Source organism: Sceloporus occidentalis, unplaced genomic scaffold, assembly GCF_023333645.1.
Source record: "Sceloporus occidentalis isolate IW3139 unplaced genomic scaffold, rSceOcc1.0.p SCAF_3, whole genome shotgun sequence".
NCBI classification, from domain to species: Eukaryota; Metazoa; Chordata; class Lepidosauria; order Squamata; family Phrynosomatidae; genus Sceloporus; species Sceloporus occidentalis.
Genome location: NW_028316983.1, coordinates 130,575,081 through 130,593,897, shown reverse-complemented (window position 1 = coordinate 130,593,897; position 18,817 = coordinate 130,575,081). Strand labels below are relative to the sequence as shown.

The 18,817-nt window shown below is 45.0% G+C and overlaps 1 protein-coding gene across 3 annotated transcripts in view; it reads right to left on the bottom strand.

The window, feature by feature from the left end:
• The window catches only part of NRG2 (neuregulin 2), a 204,348-nt gene extending 194,719 nt beyond the window's left edge, over positions 1-9,629 (bottom strand). For all 3 annotated transcript variants that reach the window (XM_089516297.1, XM_089516295.1, XM_089516296.1), the window contains exon 1: positions 8,900-9,629. In XM_089516297.1, coding sequence (XP_089372423.1) covers positions 8,900-9,395 — 496 coding nt within the window. In that variant the 5' untranslated portion in view covers positions 9,396-9,629. The remainder of the gene's footprint in view (positions 1-8,899) is intronic.
• Positions 9,630-18,817: the final 9,188 nt, after the last annotated feature.

Genomic DNA, 18,817 nt, shown 5'->3' with positions numbered 1-18,817 from the left:
ATTTAAATAGTGCATACATTTCACCTCTCACTCTTCTGTTCACCTGAACATGTCCAGTTGCCTCAACCTTTCCTCATATGTTTTGTTTTTCACACCCCGTTATCATCCTTGTTCTTCTCTGGACCTGTTCTAATGTGTGTACATCCTTCCCAGAATGTGGTGCCAATAGGTGAATGCACTATTACAGATGAAACCTGGCTAATGCGCAATAGTGAGACTATTTTTTCCCTTGTCTTAGAAACTAGGGGTCTATGAATGCAGGGTAAATATTATATGCCTTCTTTGCTGCAGCATCTGGGTCATATTCAACTCATGGTCAACAATAATCCCAATGTTCTTTTTACATATACTGCTGCTAAGCCAAGTACCCCTGCCCCTGTCCCATAAATATACATTTAGTTTTTGTAGTCTTAATACAATATTTTACACTTGTCTCAGTTGAATTTCATTCAATTAGTTTCAGCCCAGTTTTCTAGTCCTTTGGAATTCTGTTCCTAATTTCGAATGTGTTGCCTTTTTCTTCTAGATTTAACATGTTCACACTTGATAAGGATTCCTTCTAACACAGTGGTCCCCAGACTTTTTCAGGCAGCCACACCCTTTCCTCTTGGGCAACAACCATAGTGCCCCCCATGCCTATTTCCTGATATTAAGTCTACTGTTCTACTGCAAATTTAAAACAACCAAATCTGGGAAATCTTGAACTATTGTAGTGTCTTCATCATCTACTTTAAAGTTATATGAATCATCAGTTGTTGTCATTCTTCTTTGCTTAATGTTCAACTATAAAGCTGCCTTTGGACTTTCTTTCTTGACTTTCTTCAGTAATTGTTCCAAGGCTTTGCTATTTTCAGCTATTTCCAGCATATCTTAAAATGCTGATGTTCCTTCCTCTAATTTTCATGGCTCTTTTCCCTGGATCTAATCCTGCTTTACATATGATATGGTCATCATACAGGTTAAGCAGATTGATAAAATGCAGCCTTGCTTGACCCCCTTTCCAACTGGAAACCATTCCTTTTCTCCTTATTCTGTCCTAAAATAGCCTCTTATCCTTAGTAGAGGTTACGCATCAGCACAATCAAATGTTATGGCTCTTCATCATCCTCGAAAAAAGTGACTAGCAGGGTGCCACAGGGTTCTGTCCTGGGCCTAGTGCTAATCAGTATCTTTATCAATGACTTGGATGAAATTGGATTGGAATCAAAGGCATGCTTATCAATTTTGCAGATGACACCAAATTAGGAGGGGTAGATAATATCCAAGAGACTAGGATGAGAATTCAAAATTACCTTAACAGATTAAAGAACTGGGCCAAAATTAACAATATTAATTTCAACAGAGAGAAATGTAAGGTACTATACATAGGCAGAAAAAATGAAATGCACAGATGAAGGATGTGGCCCACCTGGCTTGGCAACAGTACATGTGAAATAGATCTAGGAGTCTTCATAGACCACAAGCTGAACATGAGTCAACAGTGTGATGCAGAGCTTTAAAAGCAAATATGATCCTAGGCTGCATCAGTAAGAATGTTGCGTCTAGACTGAAGGAAGTAATAGGACCACTCTATTCTGCTTTGCTGAGACCTCATCTGGAATATTGTGTCCAGTTCTAGGCACCACAATTCAAGAGGGATATTGAGAAGACGGTGCATGTCTAGAGGTGGGTAACCAGACTGGTGAAAACTCTGGAAACCATGCCCTATAAGAAGCATCTTAGGGAGCTGGGTCTGTTTAGCCTGAAGAAGAGAAGATTAAGAGGTTATATGATAGCCCTGTTTAATTGTTTGAAAGGATGTCATACTGAAGATTGAGCAAGTTTGTTTTCTGCAGCTCCAGAGAATAGGACCCAGAGCAATGGATTTAAACTACAGGAAAAGAGATTCCACCTAGACATTAGGAAGAACTTCCTGACAGTAAGAGCTATTCAGCAGTGGGACGCACTCCTTCAGAGTATGGTGGAATCTCCTTCTTTGAAGGTTTTTAAACAGAAGCCAAATGACCATCTATTGGGGGTGCTTTGATTGTGCATTCCTGCATGGCAGGGGGTTGGACTTGATGGCCTTTGCTGTCTCTTCCAGTTCTATGATCCTATGATCCTGATTCTATGGCCTGTGCTACAATCTGCTCCTCGTCTTGTTTTTGCAGAGATAATAGAGCATCTGCTTCCAATTATGTAGTCAATTTAATTTCTATATAGGCCATCAGGTGATGTTCATGTATACAGACACTTTTTTGGTTGCTTGAGGAATGTATTTGTGATGAACTGTTGGACTCATAAAGTTCATTCATTGACTCCTGTTTCATTTCTTGATCCTAGGCCAAATTTTCTTACAATCTTTGATTCTGTGCTGTTACCTATTTTTGTATTCCAATTGCTTTAACAATAAGTCCTGCTGGTGTGTGGTCAGCTTCCTCCTGGACTCCACCACAGAATCACTCTTTCTTCCTCTTCTGCCTCTTTAGTTTTATACTGATGGATTTTCACTGAAGTCTTATTAACATGATTCAGTCAGACTTTGCATTGTATCCTTTTGATACATCTCTCCTCACTATTAATGCCACTCCATTTCATCTTAGATTTTCATTTCCTATGTAAAAACACTGTGTAATTATCTGATTCAAAATGTCCCATTCCTGTCCACTTTAGCTCACTCACCCCAAGTACTGTAATGCTTATACTTTCCAATTCTTGTTTTACTATGTCTAGTTTTCCATGATTCATGCTTCTCCCATTCTATGTTTCTATTGTTGTTATGCAGCTTTGGACTTTCCTTTCACCTCTGATCACGTCAGCAGCTGAATGTCCTTTTGGTCCAAGTCCACTTGTGTCTGGACGCAGTGCTACTTGTACTTGTCCTCTGCTGTATCCCAGCAGCTTGTTGAGTGCCATCCAACCTGGGAGTCTCGTCTTCTGGCACGATCTCTTATTTAATTTTGGATTGTCTCATCATAGGGTTTTGCAATAAAAGATATTCAAAAGGAGATTTACTGTGCCTCGCTCTGTGCAGAGCTAGCAAGTATTAGCTACAGTGCAGCTGACATTGTCTCTGAGAGATCCTTGGCAGTATCACCATCACCACCACTACTACAACCACTGCCCAATAGCTATTTGGCACATTTAGTCTGGCTGTTCAACAAAAGCCTGCCTTGACATGGGAGACCCTTCCAGCAGTACTGCTGCCATTAGCATAGCCTCCTGCCTTGCAAAAGCACACCATCACACCACCACGGAAAGGTAGTGCAATTGGTGGGACTAAACTAAACTAAGGGGCTATACAGAGAGCTCAAAAGGAGTGGCTCTGTGCCACCACTGGATGCATGGGGTTGGGGACGTGGCAACTGGATGCCATGCACCCAACCTGCCAGGAAAAGAAGCCTCGAAAAGGAGCTTATTTTGCCGGTCATGTCATGCCCTCATGATGCTCCCTGTGCATGGTACCAATTGTGTGCCATGCATGAGTGATGTCATCATGGCGCACCTGGTGTAAATGGCAGTGCACCAAGATGGTGCCCACGGCATGCAGTAGGGCCCGGGAGCATGTGGACGTTCTGTTCTACCAAGTCCTACTTTCTGCCCCAGGCCAGCACAAAGCACAGGTCTATACCAGAACTAACTAAACAGTTTGGCATGATTTGCTCTTGCCAAACCCATGCTGGCGCCTATTAATCACTGTATTGGCATCTAAATGTTTGCAAACAAACTTCTTTATAATCTGTTCCAATATTTTTCCTGGTACTGAGGTCAGATTGACTATAGTTCTATAACTCTCACAGATCTTCTTTTTTGCCCCTTCTAAAGAGAGGGACAATGTTTGCCCTTCTCCAGTCCTCTGGCACCTCACCTGTTCTACAAGATGTCTCAAAAATAATGGCAAATGCTTCACAGCAAGTTTCTTCACAATTCTGGGATGCAGTTTGTCTGTCCCTGCAGTTTTGAACTCATTTTAGGTTAAATAGGTAATTCCTGACTATCTCCATATAATTTTGATTTGCGTTTTGGATCCCCTTCCAAGGTCTCTGCTGATGCATGGAAGCACACAATTCTTTTCGAGGTGGGGGGGGGGGGGACTGAAGCAGTATAGACAAAATAAACCTGCAAAAATCAACCCTCTAGTTATAGTGCCACTGTCATTGTCTCTGAGAGACACAGCATAATCCCTGAAATCGATATTATTTTAAAATACTGCATCAGTACATATACTTGGCATACAGAGAGCCAGACAATTAACTCAATGAATACCTGTACTGTCAATCCAAATAATTTGTTCATATATGTTGTGTATTGTAAAGTCTGCCACCATGGAATGCTGTATTCTCTCAGGCACTTACAGTGTATGCATAGCACAGCATGCTTAATCATTCATTGCACTATAAAGCTTACTCTTTCATTGGACTACTCAGAATAGCCATTCAAAGGACAGAAATGGAGGATAATCACTGGCGGTGGGGGGAACAGAGGAAGTTATAACTGCAAGATTATGGTTAAAGAGGTGTTAGCAGTGTTATAAAAAATAAACAGTTCCATCCAAAGCAAGTCTTTTAAATTTCACAGTTCAGAAAAACATAATTTGGATTTGTAAAATTTCAGTAGAATCAATGCCCCTTTTTTTATACGCACATATATATGTACACATATCTTTAATGAACACACATATATATATATAATTGCCTTTCTAAACATTCCGTTGCATAATGCAGTTTGCAATAAACATCAATATAGCCAACCCATACTATAAAAGACCCAAACATGATCAGATCAGAGCAAGAAATGAATAAGAGCAGCTGAGGCTTATCATAGGCCTGATGCTCATCTGCACAAAATCAATACTGACCTGACATTAAAAGGTTTGCCAAGACAGTGTGGCCCTTCCTTCCTTCCTTGGGAAGGAAGTTCCAAAGTAAGGATGCCACAAATGAGAAACCACTTTCATCAGTCAAAGTATAAAAGCAACCATATCACCAATAGCTTTCTTGAAGCTTTGTGTTGAGCTGTTTGAAAAGTACTTCCTCAGGGGAGAACCAGCCGAAAGGAACGGTATGCACTCATTCTCCACTGTGCAATGAAATAGTCTCCCTGTCCATGTCTTCATGAATGAAATGGCTTCATGAACGAGAGGTATACCAGGAGCCCAGAAACAAACACAGTGAGCTACAGCCTGATCCCACACCTGTTTACATAGAAATAGAGCCCACTAAGCTCAGTAAGTCTTACTCCATACAAACACACCTAGGATAGAACTGGGGGGTAAAACTTGAGAGCCCAAGTGCAAGAAATAGAAATGAGCTTCCCAAGTTGAATCACTGCTTGTTTGTGGATTGAGGCAGCATACAAGAGGGAAGGGGAGGTTGGGAACTAGGGGCAAGGCAATGCAGGCAGCCAGCGTTGGCTGGTGACCCTGGAGAACGGTCCCTCAGAGTCCAATGGCAGCAATGCTCTTGCCTAGCATGTATTTGTTCTTCTGAAATCTATAGCACTCCATTCTATGCGGGGATGGTCCTATGGTTTGGGCCAAATTACTGTATATACCCATGTATAAGTCTAGAAGTTTTAGTCAAAAAACCTGAGTCAGTTTATCTATCAGTCAATGAAAGTATTGTACTCTAACTCTTATCAAAAAAAGGAACCATCCTCTGGCGAATGGCAAGAGGATAATCTGTTCTAGAAGCAATGATCCTCTCTCTGCTCTCTCATCCATCCAGCCGTTAGTGTGACTATAAACAGTTGTAACTGCTGAAATTTTTTAGGTTCTTTGGCATAGTTTTTCTTTGATTCCTCATTTAGAGCCTTTGTGGCATACCTCTCCGTTTTACCCGCGACTTATTCACGGGTCATATCAAAATCCATAATTTTGGGTCCAAAACCTGCCCTCGACTTATATGTGAGGTCAACTTATAGTCAAGTATAAACAGTAGGTATCCAACTTCACACATCTAACACTCCCTCCAATCAGCAGTGAGATACAAAGTGTACTTAGCCCTTGTAAGAGAGGAGGCTGGGTATGAACTGAGATATAGTTGGCACTGCCTCTGATGGCCCTGCCCTCTGCCCTGCCATTCCCAGTGAACTACTGCTTCCAAGTATTATAGATTCATAGAATCATAGAGTTGGGAGAGACCTCAAGGGCCATCCAGTCCAGCCCTATTCTGCCATGCAGGAACTCTCAGTCCAAGCATCCCCAACAGATAGCCATCCAGCCGCAATTTAAAGACCTCTAAGGAAGGAGACTCCACTACACTCCAAGGGAGTGTGTTCCACTGTCGAACAGCCCTTACTGTCAGGTCTATGATTCTATGATTCTAATCTTATAGGAGCTGATCTTTATCATCTTTTGCCATTTCAGCTGCTCTCAAACCCTTAGAATAAAGGAACACAGACTCGCTGCCCATTCACCGATCCATCCTGTGGCTTTGTCTAACTGTACCACAAACCTTACTAGAATCGTGAACTGAAAAGGAGCAGAGATCGCCAACCGATGCAGACATGAAATGCTAGGTGCCTTTTTCCAGATGACAGCAGGTCTTCTGCTTGTCACATTTCATATCTGATGAAAAGCAAAGAAACACGTGAAACAAATACTCCATATTGAAAGGAGGTTACGGACACTGCAAAGAACTTTCCGTGACTCCAATGCCTCCTTGCGCTCATGAATTCTTCATTTCTTCAGCAGAACATGCCACTTCCATCTACACGCATGCAAACCCTCAGAGTTCATCAACAAGAGCGGGAAGATATCCCATCCACCACGCCACCGAAAGACCTCTCTTTTAAAAAGCCTGCTAACTGGAAGGAAAAGACATATCAAGAACAAGATATATAGGAGGGAACCAAGCTTCCACGCTTCCTCAGTTATCTGCCACAACTAAAAAAAGAATAGCCATCTGAAAGTCATGACTGAAACACTAGAGCAACAAAAAAGTTCCAAAGCAAATGGCACACAAAACTCCCACGATTGCTTCTCCCATGTTTTTTTAAATCTAATAGTAGCTCAAACATTTTCCAAATGACGAGGGGAGAACCCATTTCTCCTTTTTCTCACTATCTCAAAGCCGCTGTTGATACCACTGACCTTTTGCAGGGCAAAAAAGCATGGATGGAAAGGCTCATAACCTTATTCTGAAGCCCAGCCTGTGACAGCTTTGGGGGATATATGGGAAACCCATCAGGATTTGCTCCTGCGTCTCCTGAAGCTTACCTGTTTGGTCCCGACAGGTGCTTTTATATCAAAAACTTTCTGAAAAGTGTGTGGGAACACCCTGTGCCCCCCCCCCCCGTCCCCGTCACCTCCATCCATTTGCTAAGAGAGAGTTTGCCTTGCCCTTAAATGAGGGAGCTTCATTCACCTCAACACTGCGACCAAGTCTCCTTCATAAAATCTGCCCTAAAAGGGTGCAGAAATCTAGGAGAAGATGACTTCAGGAAGGCAAGGCAGCCCTGGGGACATCAAGCCAGGACACCACAAAGAAGTGTCTTTTTTTCCACCAGGAAAGATAAAAGGAGCCATTTGTAAGCAAAAGAGGGAGAGACAAGCTCTTGTCTGCTGGGTGAGAAGATGTTTCAACACAAGTACACTTAAAAGGGGGAAAGGGAGAAGGGGAGGTTGTTTACATAAGAAAGTTGCCAGCCCTGCCTTATACAACAGAGTTCACCGGGCAGAAAGAGAGAGAGAAAGAGAGAGAGAGAGAGAGAGAGAGAGAGAGAGAGAGAGAGCATCCACCGACCTCCCTTTCTCTTCTTTTCTCTCCCTGGATCCACAGCACACCCGGCTCCCTCCACAACGATTCATGTTTGCAATTAACAACATCTCCCCCCACACCTACACACACACACACACACACACACATATGCATGTGTGTGTGTATATACATGTGTGTATATATGTGTGTATGTATGCATACATAAGTGTGTATATAAATGTGTGTATATGTGTGTATGTGTGTATATATGTGTGTATACATACATGTCTGTGTGTATATCTATGTGTGTAAACATATGTGTGTATGTGTATATATATATATAAATACATATGTGTGTATATGCATGTGTGAATACATATGTGTGTATGTGTGTATATATACATGTGTGTATATGCATGTGTGTATACATGTGTGTATGTGTGTGTATATATATATACATATCTGTGTATATGCATGTGTGTATATATATATATACATATGTGTGTATATGCATGTGTGTATACATATGTGTGTATGTGTGTGTGTATATATATATATATATATACATATGTGTGTATATGCATGTGTGTATACATGTGTGTATGTGTATATATATATACATATACATATGTGTGTATATGCATGTGTATATGTATGTGTGCATATACATACCTGTCTATGTGTGTATATGTACGTGTGTGTATACATACTGTATGTGTGTATGTGTATATACACATATGTGTGCATATGCATGTGTGTGCATACATATATGTGTGTGTATATGTGTGTATAGTACATATATGTGTGAATATGCATGTGTGTGTGTGTATACACACAGAGACCTCCACACACACACACACACACACACACACACCCCTCTGCCAGGATGGAGGCTCTCCATGCTTCCTCCAGCTCCACAATGCAGCATAATGCAGGGGAAAGGAAGGATGGGAAGTTTGGAGGGCGCCCTCCGGCCTGAGGCTTGCAGGAGGCACACCCACCAGCCCAATGGGGGTGGCTGCCTCCACACGGATTAGAGATAACCCGGGTCGATCCCGCTTTTTCCTCCTGCCCTGGCTCCCTGCGAGGGCATGCTGGGAATGGCCGTTGGTTGTGGCAGCAGAGCGAAGCCATTGCCAGCATGCCCTCGCAGGGAGCCAGGGCAGGAGGAAAAAGCGGGATGGAGGCGGGTTGTGGTTGCCAGAGTGGCCCTGACTGACCGCAGTCTGCGCAGAGGATGCGTCCGACGTCCTTCTTGAGGTTCTTGGCGCTGGTGTCGAGGGGGGCGAAGGAGGCTCGGAAGACCAGGGGCTGCTCGGTGGGCTCCAGGAAGAAGATGTAGCGGTGGTTGCGCTTGACTTTGAAGCAAGGGGCCGGCGGCGCGGGGCCCACGCGGATGAGCTGCTCCCGCTGGAGGCCGCCGCTGTTCAAGGGCCACAGGTCCAGCACCTTGACCAGGATGCCGGGCCCCGAGGAGGAGGAGGAGGAGGAGCCCTGCTGCTGGGTCCCGTTCCCGGGAACAAGCGCCGTCGGGGAAGAAGAAGAAGAAGAGGAGGAGGAGGAGGAGGCGGGCACCGCCTGGACCTTTCCCTCCAGCACCACTGCGGCCGAATAGGCCTGATCCTGGACGGAGCGGAGGCTGGGCGGGTAGCAGGCGAGAGAGACCCCCAGGAGGAGCATGGAGATGAAGCCGGGCGCCCTCGGAGCCCGCCTCATGCCGAGTCAGCCGGAGCCCGCCGCAGCCGACACCAGGCCCGCCGACTCCGCTGCCTTCTTCCTGCCCTCCTCGGCCCTTGCGGCTTCTGCGGCTGCACTGAGCCTTCCTCCTCCTCCTCCTCCTCCTCCTGGGGATGCTGCTGCTGCTGCTGCTGCTGCTCCTTCTTCTTCACCGAGAGGCAGCACCAGACCTGCCGCATCTGGCCAGGCCATTTGGGGGGCCGACGCCGCCGCCGCCGACGACGCCGCGAGTGCCCTTGCGGCCGATGCTGCCGATGCTGATGCTGCTGCTGCAAAACCGGAAGAGGCGGAAGCTCCGGAGCAGGCCTCCCCGACGACGAAGGCGCAGGGATTGGCAGCGGAACAGCCCCCTCCCCTTGGTTCCCTCGCCTCCTCCTCCTCCTCGAGGGGCTCCGCGGATGAGCTCCCCTCCCCTCAAGCGCTGCCCTTCCAAGGAGAAGAGGCCGAGGACCGCGTTCTTGCCTTGCTCTCCATCCCCTGCCGCCTCCCTCAAGAAGAAGAAGGAGAAGCCCCCTCCCTCTTATCCCTCTCTTCAAGGGGCTCCTCAGCAGAGCTCCTTGTCCCTCAAGCGCCCTCTCGACCCTCCCCTTCAAGGCGAGGAGGCCGGGCACTCCTTTCTTTTGCTCTCCTCCTCCTCCTCTTTCTCCTTCAGGGGCCTCTCTCCCTCCTTTTCCTCCCCTCAGCTGAGCTCCCTCTCCAAAGGCCCAGGACCCCTTTCTTAAGAATCCTAGAATAAGAGACTCGGAAGGGACCCTCAAGGGCCATCCAGTCCAACCCTCTTCTGCCATGCAGGAACTCCCATTCAAGGCACCCCCTGAGACACAGGGCCGCCCAGCCTATTTTGGAAAGACATCCATCTGACTCCAACAGCCAGCATATTCCCCTCTTCAACCGGCTCTTGACGGTCGGGAAGTTCTTCTGTCGGGGGTCTCTTTCCCTGCAGCTTATGGATCCATTGTTCCGTATTCTCTGGAGCAGCAGAAAACAAGCTTGCTCCCTCCTCCATGTGGCATCGCTTCAAAGGCTTCAACAGGGCCGCTGCCCTATCAGCTCTGAATCTCTTCTCCAGGCTTTTCAAGGCCTCGGCTTCCTCCCGGAGGGTGCCCTTTGCGGCGGGGACAGGGGCAGCCTCCGTGACTCCAGGAACCCCGGGCAGAGGGCAGCCCCGTTCCCCACTTTCTCCCCTCCTCCTCCTCCTCCTCCTCCCCTGGACCTACCTCTGCTTCATTTCCTCCAGGAGAAATAGCCCACCCAGCCGCCCCCAGGGGCCTGCGGTCTGAGGCTGTTCCCGCGCGCCCCACGAAGCCCGACAGCAGCAGGGAAGGAGGGGGAAGGGCCAGCCTGGGTTCCCTCGTAGAGGAGGCTCCAAATCCCCGGAAGGTCGGCTCCCTTCTTCAGGGGGGACCGTCCCGCCCCCCCATGCCGGGGTTCCAGGGGGTCTCCTGAGGCGGCTCTGTCTGGAAGTCCACAGCCCCGAAGGGACGTACAAGTGACAATACTTGTCCATAGGGAATCACTGGGGAACAATTGTCCATAGGGAATCACTGGGGAATACTTGCCCATAGAGAAATTTTGGGAATTATTTGCCCATAGGGAAATGTCGTGAATTATTTGCCCATAAAGAATCATTGGGGAATACATGCCCATAGGGAAACATTGGAGAACACTTGCCCATAGGGAATCATTGGGGAATGTTTGCCCATAGGGAGTCATTGGAGAACACTTGCCCATAGGGAATCATTGGGGAATGTTTGCCCATAGGGAGTCATTGGAGAACACTTGCCCATAGGGAATCATTGGGGAATGTTTGCCTAAAGGGAGTCATTGGGGAATACCTGCCCATAGGGAAACATTGGAGAACACTTGCCCATAGGGAATCATTGGGGAATGTTTGCCCATAGGGAGTCATTGGAGAACACTTGCCCATAGGGAATCATTGGGGAATGTTTGCCCATAGGGAGTCATTGGAGAACACTTGCCCATAGGGAATCATTGGGGAATGTTTGCCTAAAGGGAGTCATTGGAGAACACTTGCCCATAGGGAATCATTGGGGAATGTTTGCCCATAGGGAAACATTGGAGAACACTTGCCCATAGGGAATCATTGGGGAATGTTTGCCCATAGGGAGTCATTGGAGAACACTTGCCCATAGGGAATCATTGGGGAATGTTTGCCTAAAGGGAGTCATTGGGGAATACCTGCCCATAGGGAAACATTGGAGAACACTTGCCCATAGGGAATCATTGGGGAATGTTTGCCCATAGGGAGTCATTGGAGAACACTTGCCCATAGGGAATCATTGGGGAATGTTTGCCTAAAGGGAGTCATTGGAGAACACTTGCCCATAGGGAATCATTGGGGAATGTTTGCCTAAAGGGAGTCATTGGGGAATACCTGCCCATAGGGAAACATTGGAGAACACTTGCCCATAGGGAATCATTGGGGAATGTTTGCCCATAGGGAGTCATTGGGGAATACCTGCCCATAGGGAAACATTGGAGAACACTTGCCCATAGGGAATCATTGGGGAATGTTTGCCCATAGGGAGTCATTGGAGAACACTTGCCCATAGGGAATCATTGGGGAATGTTTGCCCATAGGGAAACATTGGAGAACACTTGCCCATAGGGAATCATTGGGGAATGTTTGCCCATAGGGAGTCATTGGAGAACACTTGCCCATAGGGAATCATTGGGGAATGTTTGCCCATAGGGAAACATTGGAGAACACTTGCCCATAGGGAATCATTGGGGAATGTTTGCCCATAGGGAGTCATTGGAGAACACTTGCCCATAGGGAATCATTGGGGAATGTTTGCCTAAAGGGAGTCATTGGGGAATACCTGCCCATAGGGAAACATTGGAGAACACTTGCCCATAGAGAATCATTGGGGAATGTTTGCCTAAAGGGAGTCATTGGGGAATACCTGCCCATAGGGAAACATTGGAGAACACTTGCCCATAGAGAATCATTGGGGAATGTTTGCCCATAGGGAGTCATTGGAGAACACTTGCCCATAGGGAATCATTGGGGAATGTTTGCCCATAGGGAGTCATTGGAGAACACTTGCCCATAGGGAATCATTGGGGAATGTTTGCCTAAAGGGAGTCATTGGGGAATACCTGCCCATAGGGAAACATTGGAGAACACTTGCCCATAGGGAATCATTGGGGAATGTTTGCCCATAGGGAGTCATTGGAGAACACTTGCCCATAGGGAATCATTGGGGAATGTTTGCCCATAGGGAAACATTGGAGAACACTTGCCCATAGGGAATCATTGGGGAATGTTTGCCCATAGGGAGTCATTGGAGAACACTTGCCCATAGGGAATCATTGGGGAATGTTTGCCCATAGGGAAACATTGGAGAACACTTGCCCATAGAGAATCATTGGGGAATGTTTGCCTAAAGGGAGTCATTGGGGAATACCTGCCCATAGGGAAACATTGGAGAACACTTGCCCATAGGGAATCATTGGGGAATGTTTGCCCATAGGGAGTCATTGGAGAACACTTGCCCATAGGGAATCATTGGGGAATGTTTGCCCATAGGGAAACATTGGAGAACACTTGCCCATAGGGAATCATTGGGGAATGTTTGCCCATAGGGAGTCATTGGAGAACACTTGCCCATAGGGAATCATTGGGGAATGTTTGCCCATAGGGAGTCATTGGAGAACACTTGCCCATAGGGAATCATTGGGGAATGTTTGCCCATAGGGAGTCATTGGAAAACACTTGCCCATAGGGAAACATTGGGGAATGTTTGCCCATAGGGAATCATTGGAGAATACTTGTCCATAGGGAACAAATTGGGCAAGTAGTCAACATTTCCCTATGGGTAAGTTTTCTCCAGTGATTCCTTATAGGCAAATATGGTTTCCCTATAGGCAAGTACTGTCATTTGATTAAGTACATCCTCATTGCCCCCAGCTCGGGCAGAGAGGCTCCAAAGCCACCCTCTTGCCTTGTGGCTTATAGGCAATCCTTGCCTGGAGACTGGACCAGGTGCAGTAGCAGCAGGGACTGGCCATTGTTGCTGTGTTGTTGATTATGTTGTTTTCATTGTTGGTCACTAAAGAACCAGGATCTCATTCACTTGCACCCATGGCAAGCCAAAAAAGCAATTCTTCCCATGTCTTTGGAGAGAAGAGGGACACTTTGAGGACTGGTGCTGCCTAAGGGCCCCTTGGGAACTGAAAGATGCCTGCTGAAGTGGCGGCAGGGTGGCCGAATGTTCTCATAACCACAAAGGAGGACAAAGTACTGTGAAGTAGAGGACATTACAAAACAAAACCGTCATGAGCGACAACCCTCATTCATATATATATATATATATATATATATATATGCTTCTTCCTCAGGTTCAAAATGGAGGACATTTTAAAATTCCTCCTGAACAGAAGGCCAAAATACAGTGACCTATAACCCTCATAATAATATAAATTCGTACTTCCTAGTCATGCTCAAAATAACATTTAAGACAGCGCTTTATAAATAAAGGTTAATAATAATAATAATAAATTCTTTCAGACAGAAGGCTGAAATATAGGACAGGTGCTGGAAAAGGGAGACATGTCTGGTCACCCTGAGTGTAGGTTTTCCTCTTGCAAGCAATGATCATTACTGAAGTGTTTATCACACGGAGGTTTTTGCAGCTCAGATCCAGGGTGACTCCTGGTACAGCTATGCAAATTCACGTTATAACGTGAATGTTTTATCACACCTGTTTGCCCTTCCGTTGCCCTTCTGAATCAAGGGGAAATCTAATCCAAGGTAAGTCACGTGATGCGGATTCAAGCAAAGTGGAGTGAGTGCATATTGTTTACCACACCAGTGGGATACAATGATTCGAATCTGCACCTTTGCGCATGCTCAGTGGGGGTCTGAACGCATCATGACCTTGTATGCTCCTGGAGCGAAAAGGGGTGCAAGTTCTTGTTCTTGCTTGATTGCATGAATATTTCTGTGTCTTCATCATCCCCCTTTTTTATTTTTCCTTCCATTCAGCAATTTCAACACACAGATAGATATAGATAGATAGATAGATAGATAGATAGATAGATGATAGATAGATAGATAGATAGATAGATAGATAGATAGATAGATAGATCTGTATATTCACATTCATGCAATACACACACACGTATATATATTCCCAAAAAATGAGTTGCCCTGAAAGTTGCCCTGATAGTGAAAGGACCACCGAAAGGAAATGGGGGGAAATTGCAGCGCCACATCATGGGAAATTTGCAACCTGGAGGTTTGCGGTGGTGTACCAGAGCAGAAGCAAAGCTACATTCCACACCAGATCAATTCAGAGTGAAATCGAAGTGAGCTTGGAAGCGATTTCTGTGAATTCACTTGTTATCGATTTCACCAAAATGAGGGGTCACTTTGGAATCACTGCGGAAGCACCATAGAAGGAGCCCCCATAGAAAGGAATTGTGTGTGATAACACATCATGTTATCACGTGAATTCGCATCATTGGACCCACAGTCACATCGGATCTGAGCTGCAAAAAGCTGCAAAAACCTCTGTGTGACAAGGCTCTTGTGCAGCCCCTTAATCACCCATCCAGAATCCAGTATACTTCCCATGACTGCAGTTTTCACTCCCAGCAATGTGCTCTTGTTGGAGAATTCTGTCCCATCTCTCTTACCACCTGTGAGAATTTCAATTAAGCTTGGAGGAGAAATGAGGGAGGAAGATGGTGGTATCATCCTCACTGAATCGTGGCACATCTGCCTTGAAAACCCTAGCTCCATTACACCACTGCTCAAAGCAATCCAATTGTTGGGAAACCCTCAAAATGTAGTCTGAGTTGTTTAGATCTGTCAGTCAGAACTTGACCATGCGGGCTGTTGATTTTTAAATGCATGCTAACTTGAAGTCGTCTTCACACTTGCATTAGCAGGAAGAGGAGACAATGCCATTTGGGGCTGGCTGTATCCTTAGGCAGAGAGAGGAAAGGCGGCAGATTCTGGAGGTCAGTGGAAACAGCCTTCCACCACCACCTTTCCTGAGCCTCTTACCCATTTCCTTCTTATAGAGGAGAGAACTGCATGTGCTACCCATCCTGTCTTCTGCCCCAAGGAGGAGTCTGCTGTCCTCAAGTGAGAAGATGCTACTCTGCTGCCACGGTAGAAGTCAGAATCAACAGCCAATGAAGGTGCCATCTTCTCATTTGCCTTAGGCAGCTAAGCTACAGCAGGGAGGCAGAGGGCACAATAGTTAAGCCCAGGTAGTGCCCTTGAGAAGTCAGATCTGGCTGTGGGAGCACATACCTTGCTTACATCCCATTGGACTATTGTTGTAATGCACTCTGTGTGGAGCTGCCTTTGGAAACTGTTCAGAAACCTTGTTGGATCCAAAATGCTGCAGCAGAGTTGTTGACTTGGGCTGGTCCTTTGGAAATTATGTTTTAAAGGTGTTGTCAATGTTTTAGCTGCTTTAATCGTGTGTTTTTTAAAAAAATAATATTGTTTAATTGTTTGTTTGTATTTAAGTTTTGTAAACTAATGTTTTAAAAAAATATTGTAAACTGTGAAGTCGAAGGCTTTCATGGCCGGCATCCATAGTTTTTTGTGGGTTTTTCGGGCTATGTGGCCATGTTCTAGAATTCTAGAACATGGCCACGTAGCCCGAAAAGCCCACAAAAAACTATTGTAAGCTGCCTTGACTCTCAACTCGGAAGAAAGTGGGATATATAGTCAATAAATAAATGAAGGGCCAAAGTTATCCACGGCCACACCCTTGGCAGAAAAAAAGGAAAACTGAGGCATGTTGACATTAAGATCATGGTTGAAAAGCACCAGGGCAGTGAAGGGGATGAGAATACCAAGGTGCAAAAGCAATATTTTGAATCCTTCAAAATCTCTTCTCCCTTGGCTCTGTTTTGACATGAAGCCCTATTTTGACACGAACATTGTGCGATTGGCCATCCTATACCTAATGAGGTCCCCAGCCCAAAAAAGGCTATGCACTTGCAATAAATGTGCATCAAATATATCCAAAACAGGGCACTGTTGTTCATACATAATACAGAGAAACTGTGAAAGCAATCAGAGGAGAAAAAGGTGGAAGATCAGCAAGTAGTCCAGGAAAGACCAAGTGGAAAGGCTGGTGTCATGAGAGCTAAATATGGAAGGATGTGGTGCAAACATCCACAGGCAAATCACCCTAAAGCTGTCAGAGGCATCATTCAGGAGTTGCCTAGGCCAAAGAAAGATGTTGTTGCTGTTGTTAACTGCCCTTGAGTCAACATCGATTCATGACAACCGTGTGTGAGAGACATCTCCAAAAAAAACACCTGTCCTCCATTGCTCTGCTCAGGCCTGACAAATTCAGGCTTCTAACCTCCCTGATTGAATTTAACCATCTGGTGTGTCGTCTTCCTCTCTTTCTTCTACTTTCTACCTTTCCTAGCATTATTGTCTTTTCTAATGAGTCATGCCTTCTCATTATATGGCCAAAGTATAACCTTGGGTCATTTTGGTTTCCAGGGAGAGTTCAGGCTTGATCTGTTCAAGAACCCATTTATTGGTCTTCTTGGCCAACCACAGTACCCTCACTACTTTTCTCCACCATCACATCTCAAATGAGTTCATTTTCTTCACTGCTTTCTTCACTGTCCAGCTCTTGAATCCATACATGGTGATGGGGAATACAGGTTGGCCAATTCTAACTATAGTGCTCAGTTGTATTGCTTTAGTCTTTAGGATCTTGCCTAGTTCTTGCATAGCTGCCCTTCCCATTCCTAGACTTCTTCTGATTTCTTGACTGCAGTCTCTGTTCTGAACAATGTTTGATCCAAGGTATGGGGACTCTTTGACTATTTCTATTTCTTCATTGTCTAGGTTGGATTTAAGTAGATCTTCTATTGTCATTATTTTTGTTTTCTTCATGTTTAGCATCAAGCCTGCCTTTGCACTTTCTTCTTTGACCTTCCTTAGTAATTGTTCAAAGTCTGTGATATTTTCTGCTAGTAATAAGGTGTCATCCTTCTATCTTTCCTTCACCTCTCCTTCTTCTGAGTCTGCATCTGTTGTTTGAATGATGTTTTCTGTATACACATTGAACAAGTATGTTGATAAAATGCATCCTTGCCTGACCCCTTTGCCAATTGAGGACCATTCTGTTTCTCTGTATCTTCTTCTAATAGTAGCCTCTTTTCCTGAGAACAGATCCTGCATCTGCACTATCAGAAGTAGTGGCATAATTTTGCTTGCATGGAAAATTAATCCTATAGCTGCTATAGTCTTTTGTGTCTCCTTTTTGTGGATGAGGATGTAAATTGAGTGCTTCCAGTCTGCTGGCTACTCTTTTGTTTTCCGTATCTGTTGACATATTTTAGTTAACACTCGAGTTGCTGCTGTCTGTGTGGATTGTAGCAGTTCAATTAGATTCATTATCATCTGTTCCTGGTGATTTATTATTTCCAATTTCCCTTATTGCAGCTTCTACCTCACTTTCTAAAATTTGGGGTTCATCTTTGTATAGGTCTTCATTCCATGTGTCATTCATTATTTCATCTCTTTTATATAACTCTTCTGTGTATTGTTGCCAGAGTGTTTTCTACCGTAGCATATAAACAGCTAAATATCTCTGAACTGCTCCTCACAGAAAGCATTCTTTATCAAATAATGTATAAAACAAATAGAGAAACATGGAAGAGAATGAGGAGAACTCTACCAACCTAAAATGTGACAGGCCCTGAGAACATGAAATATTGAGGAAGCATTGGCCTGATTGAGACCAACAATGAGCCTGAAGAGATTTTATGTATTCAGGATGTACTTCAGGTTTGACAACAGGGAAACAGAGCCACTGATGAACGGGATGTCTTTCATGTCATGTGGACTATGTTTGTTGGCTCACATCAGAGATGGATCTAACCACTGATGAACAGTGTTTGGCTTCAGAAACAAGCATCCATGTAAACAAGGAACATATAACAAAGTGTGGTGATCATACAGCAGTAAGGCATCACATTCTATGAAGACACACATTTATCTAGCATAATTTTGTGTGTAGTACACCAGTTAAACCATTTTTTCCACTTAGAACTAGTAAAAGTGAAGCTAAAGCTAAAATAAGACCTATGTACATTGAAACTAGTTTAAAGTATAAGTGACATACACCCATGGAGAAGAGAAGACTGAGGACGTTATCAGACAAGGGAAATTGGAACTATAATCCAATGGCAATCCAAACTCAATCATGGGGTTTCATGTTATTGCGTGATAGACTACCACACGCAATTTCGGGCAATGGGAAGTCAGTCCGAACGCAATCATGCGGTTTCACGTTATTGTGTGAGAGGTGATCACATGCAATTTCCGGCAATGACAAGCTATTTTCGGGCAATGGGAAGTCAGTTTGAACACAATTCAAATT